The 5,757-nt window shown below is 45.4% G+C and overlaps 1 protein-coding gene across 1 annotated transcript in view; it reads left to right on the top strand.

Annotated features, from left to right (window-relative positions):
- The window catches only part of LOC103751216 (steroid sulfatase), a 124,794-nt gene that overhangs the window by 117,638 nt on the left and 1,399 nt on the right, over positions 1–5,757 (top strand). Inside the window, exon 6 of the mRNA XM_029556919.1 lies at positions 4,429–4,565. Within this exon, the coding sequence (XP_029412779.1) occupies positions 4,429–4,565 (137 nt within the window). The remainder of the gene's footprint in view (positions 1–4,428; positions 4,566–5,757) is intronic.

Raw genomic sequence — 5,757 nt, 5'->3', positions numbered from 1 at the left:
AGATGGCTCAGCAGTTATGAGCACTGGCTGCTCTTGCAGAGGACCTGGGTTTGGCTCCCAGCACCCATATGGTGGCTAACAACTGTTTGTAATTCCAGTTCCAGGGGATCTGACGCCCTCTTCTGACCTCTGTGGGCATGGCACAACATGGGTGTACTACAGGTGCAGGCAGTATACTCATACACATAAAATAAAAATAATAAATAAAATGTTTTAATAAAAAAAATACACACGAAGTCCTCCCTTTCCTCCCATTGAGGACTGTTTTGCGTTTGTACAAAAGCCACATTCTGTAATAGTAATGCAGCTCTGACGTAACTCTGAGTTATGTCTCTTACGACGTTCCCCTAGAGCTGGAAGTTTAGCTTGGGCTTCGTGTGTGTGTGTGTGTGTGTGTGTCTGTGTGTGTGTGTGTCTGTCTGTCTCTGTGTGTTTTTATTAAAAATAAATACATGAAGGACTGGAGAGATGGCTCAGCAGCTAAGAGCCATGTGTCTATGTGTCTGTGTTTGTCTGTGTTATATATATATCTGTATGTGCACGTGGGGACATTCTGCATAGAGGTCAATAGTTGGTGGTGACGTTTTCGTCAGCCATTCTCCAACTTATTTTTGAAGACAGGATCTCTCACTGAATCTGGAGGTCACCAATTTAGCCAGGATGGCTGGTCCGTGGGTTCTGGGGTCCCAGAGTTTCTGCGTCCCAGTACTGGGATTCCAAGAAAATATGTACTGCTGTACCCAGCTTTGTATGTATGTCTCAGGGATCCCACCTCAGTCCTCGTGGTTGGACATCAAGCACTCCTCTTCCATCTCGTTGATCCCTGTTCTCTCTCTCTCTCTGTCTCTTTCTCTCTCTCAACTGTATCATCTTCATCATACATTCATACATTCTTTTCTTCTCACCTGACATTTTAATATGCTTCCATCTTCTGATGCCACCAATCACCTTGACTGACAGCTGTCTGTCTTCTTCTATTCTTTCCATTTCAAGAAGACATTTGCACAAGTCAGCAACCTTCTGAAATTGGAGTATGGAAGTTCACACTTACCCAGGACCCGAGGTTCCGTCTCTCTGCATCTTTTTGCAGATACAGTTGCTTGCACCCGCTTGCACCCTGGACTTCCAGTAATGGCCATGCTTGGGAGATTGACTTTGTAAAGCTTCCTTACGTGTTTTCTGTAAGTTTAAACCCAAAAATATATCCCAGAACAGATGACAGTGAAATTTCAAAGAAGTGCTACCCAAAAATAGCAAGAAGGCGTACCGAGAGTCCATTTGTGTTCATTTTCAGGAATATTTCCTGGATTTTAGGACTACAATCTGCTTCTTGGGAGAGGAATCCAGTTTGTACAAAAAAAAAATTCCTCCAATAATGGCTCTGGTGGAGGCTGTCCTGCATAGCGAAACTCTCAGAAGTGGGCTTACTTTGCTTCCTCAAGGTTTAGAAGGAGCCAACGGTATCCTGCGAGAGACATGCTCGTGAGCAGACAGTGATCCATGTCAAACCTCTATTCCTTCCATCCGATCAACTGGGGGACATTCATTATATCATTTCCTTCACCTATTACTGGGTGGCAAAGATGGTCAAGACAGGTGATGATGCCTTCACCATGACAGGAGTCTCAGGGAAGAAGTTATGTGTAGAAATACTCTGTAACCCAGTCTGCATGAGTTGGGCCATATCACCCTGCCCCTGCAGTTGTGTTCATTAAACAGTGCCGAATGGGGCTGCTGAAGCTGAGGAAGATCTCCACCAACACTCCACCCCATAGCAGACATGCACGGAAATAATGTCACTTGGCAATCGTGTCGTTGGTGTCAGCAGTACAAGGATGAACGCTCCTGCTCTGGGGCCGGGGAGGCACACACGTGAAAGTCTCTTGTATAGTAGAGTTCATGCTTCATGAAAAACTGTATTAATTTTAGTGATATAGCTCCATCGTTAGACTGCTTGTCTAGTGTGGTGGTTTGAACAAGAAATGTCCCTGATAGGCTCCAGTGTTTGAACACTTTGCCTCAGTTGATGGTGCTGTTTGGGAGGTCATGGAATTTTTAGGAGGTGGAGCCTTTCCGAATGAGGTCTGTCACTTAAGGCAGACCTTGAGAGTTCATAGCCTTGCCCCAATTCTGGTTTGCTCTCCCTGGTTCATGTTTGGGGTTGAAGATGTGATCCCTTTGATTGTCGTTCCTACTAATGCCTGTCACTTACTGCCACACCTTCCTGCCATTATGGACACTGTCTTTGGAACCTTAAGCCCAAACAGTTTCCTTAATCAGTTGACTTAGCTCATGGTGTTTATCACAGTAACAGAAAAGTAACTAATACACATAGTGTGCATGAAGGCCTGGATTCAATCGCCCATAAGCCAGCTGTGGTAGCTTGTAGACCCTGCTCTCTGGAAGTATAAGACGGTATAACAGGCTCCGAAGCATTCTTGACTACACAAGTTCAATGCCAGCTTTGGATGTGCAAGACTCAGCCTGTGTAGAGAAAATGAAGAAAAGTTGTGTTAGCTCATCCATGCACCCATTCATCCATCTCCTGAGTTGCTAAAGCAATGTTTCTGAGCTCTAGGCCTATAGTGGGAGGTCGTGGGTATGGAACTGACGGACTCATGGGGCTCCATTAACTTCATGGACTTCGTGATGCTGTCTGTGCAGAGTGCAATTTCCTCTTAGAGATGGTAGTGTTGGAAGTGGCTGGGGCATGGTAAGCCAGGGACAAGAGAAGCTGAGTTTACAGTGGGTCGTTGAACTTACCGCACAAGCCATCTTCAGTGGTAATGAACACATCACGTTGTGCATCAGTCTTGGCATTAAGACCAAATTTGTCAGAACTCAAAATTTGCTATGGAACCTGAAGACTGGGTATTTAAGGCAGAAGGGCATGTCGGAGTACAGCTACTCAACCTCATGCTGGACAGGATGCAGGAAGGGAAGGAGATTACATCACTTCCTGGAAGACTTCCTCTTCTATGTTTTCGTCTGAGCACCAAGACTGTTGATTGATGCTATCTACATTCGGAGTGTGCCTTCCCCACCTAATTTCCATCCGTTGTGCCAATCACCTGCAAAGAGACACACACAAGTGTGCGTCATGCATCTCCTTCATGTGTCTCAGGCCAATCGAGTTTACAATCAAGATTAAACGTAACAGCCAGAAAGAAACTGCTAAACCTTTTTCAGACAGAGGCGAAGACTGAACCTTTAACGGTATGTGGAAACGCAACAGGAAGTGCCATTCTCAAAGGTCAACAGAATGTCAAAAAGGACTGACACAGTGTCAGGAAGACACAATGAAAACTGTCGTGTTTCAGTCCAGTCAGCTGTGAAACTTCATGCCGTCCCCAAATGGCCTTGTTCGTGGTCAGTGTAGGATGTTGCAACAAGCACTTCTTGCAATGCTCTTTCATCTCTCTAGATACAGCAAGAAGTTTAGACGCATAAGAGAGATCTTCCATTTGGTTTCCAAAACCACAATGTTGACACGTAAGAGTTTATTTTCCAAGGCATAAAGGGAGGCATCACTCATTGTGAAGTCCAATGACTATTGAAAATCATTGACAGAAGTGCTTGACAGTTCAAGGTGCCAGTTTCTGTAGGTTGTAATGAGTGTGTCCTTGTGCACACACACGTATATACATATATGCCTGGATTTCCCCTGTTGTGTGGCCTTTTCTAGGGAGACAGGAAGAAACATCTACTAACCCCAGATAGGGTACCAGTGATTGACCAGAGTAATGATTCCAGCAAAGTCCAGCTTGGTGACCCCATGTGTTTATTGGGATTAGTTTCAGGAGCATTGGTGAGGGTTCCTTACAGAAGCATAAATGACTCAAAGGCACCTGCATCTTCAAGAAGCCTTCCTCATCATGGGTGATAACTCATGAAATGTGCTTCCCTGGAGCTCCTTGGCATAACTTTCAGGTTCACTCAACAGGTCAGAGCTGTTGGTTTCAGGAACTTCCAGAGACTTGTGGGCTACTTAATTCCTGGGTCTTAAGGAACCTTCCCTCCTGGGTGGAATGTTTCCATTTGGAGAAAATTCTACACGACATCCTCACATGTAGGTCCTGCTTCCAAAATCTTTGAATTCGTATCTGTTGCTGACTGAAGAGAGACTAAAATAAACAGATTTTAAACTGCGGTCCATTTTGTAGTGCTTTTTTCTGGACTTAGTTGATCAGCAGAATGAGGTTGACTGTCATGAGTACTTGTGTTTGCTTGTACGTCACCTAATCGTAAGCTGCCCCACAGAGACTTCCTTTTGTGCTCTCAAAAGCAACATGTTCTGCACTTCAGTTGCATCATTTGTGAATTCTCAAATCATATCTATCCTGTCTTGCTAAGGGGGTACTGAACAGAAGGCTGGGAAGTGTCCTTTCGTTGACCTTAACTTATTCCATACCCCCCCTTTTCCTGCAGGAACACAAAGACCCCTTTCCTCCTGGTCTTGTCTTTCATTCATGTACACACGGCCCACTTCGCCAATAAGGACTTTGCCCACAAAAGTAAACATGGCGCCTATGGGGACTCAGCAGAAGAGATGGATTGGAGTGTCGGTAAGTGTGCTCCTTGCTTGCCTCCTGCCTTCATTTTGACAAATACGTCCTCGTACCCCTGGTGTCTGTGTACCCTGCGAATGTGCTGGTTTCGTTTTTCACAGAAAGAGTGGGCCACAAAACATTAATTCTTTAAGAGAAACAGCAGAATCAGCTCCCCGGGGTCTGTGCATACATTGCCTACATTCTCTGGGAGAGGACTGCGTAGATGAGGAACGGAGGCGCTAAATATAGAACTGGAGAATTGGTGTTAAGTCTTTATCACCCTTTATCTCATTACCAATTAAAGATGGACAGTGTCTTGTCAGGAACGAAGTTACGTAAGTGGTGGACTTTGGATGCAGCATGGCCACAGAGTGGTGCATTCTTGGCAAGCATGTTTTGGCACAGCCCCAAGGACCCCCATGGAGCCCTCCATCATCATAACATCAGTCGGGACTATTTCTGTCCTCCATTATTCTCTTTCTTTTACCTACATTTGAGGGTGTACAAACATTCACTTTCCTATCTGACATTCCCCCTTACTTTCTAACTTGTTAACCTTAGTTTCTGGTTTCTCCCCACGGTGATTTTTACCAGACATGCTGTGAAGAGATCTCTGTGGGGGCTCTGTTTAAAAATCCTACATCTTCCAAAGCTGGATGTGGTGACTCACACCTCTAATACTGACCCTCAGGAGGAAAGGGGAGCTGAGGCAGGATGATTGGTCTGAGGCTGAGGTCAGCCTGCTCTGTAGTAGATCACTGGTGTTTTTTCCTGTCTTGGAGCAATCTTGAGTCTGGTCTAGGGAGCAGAGCCTAAGGAAGACCATCAAATGTGACTTACGCAAAGGTACGGAATATCTTTGCACTGTGAATGTGTCTTGACTTGCAGTCTTTTCCTTCCTTCCTTCCTTCCTTCCTTCCTTCCTTCCTTCCTTCCTTCCTTCCTTCCTTCCTTCCTTCCTTCCTTCCTTCCTTCCTTCCTTCCTTCCTTCCTTCCTTCCTTCCTTCCTTCCTTCCTTCCTTCCTTCCTTCCTTCCTTCCTTCCTTCCTTCCTTCCTTCCTTCCTTCCTTCCTTCCTTCCTTCCTTCCTTCCTTCCTTCCTTCCTTCCTTCCTTCCTTCCTTCCTTCCTTCCTTCCTTCCTTCCTTCCTTCCTTCCTTCCTTCCTTCCTTCCTTCCTTCCTTCCTTCCTTCCTTCCTTCCTTCCTTC

The sequence above is a fragment of the Nannospalax galili genome, unplaced genomic scaffold (assembly GCF_000622305.1).
Source record: "Nannospalax galili isolate Female #2095 unplaced genomic scaffold, S.galili_v1.0 scaffold1227, whole genome shotgun sequence".
Lineage (NCBI taxonomy): Eukaryota > Metazoa > Chordata > Mammalia > Rodentia > Spalacidae > Nannospalax > Nannospalax galili.
Note: the sequence above shows the minus strand (reverse complement) of the source record. Positions and strands in the feature narration are given on the sequence as shown.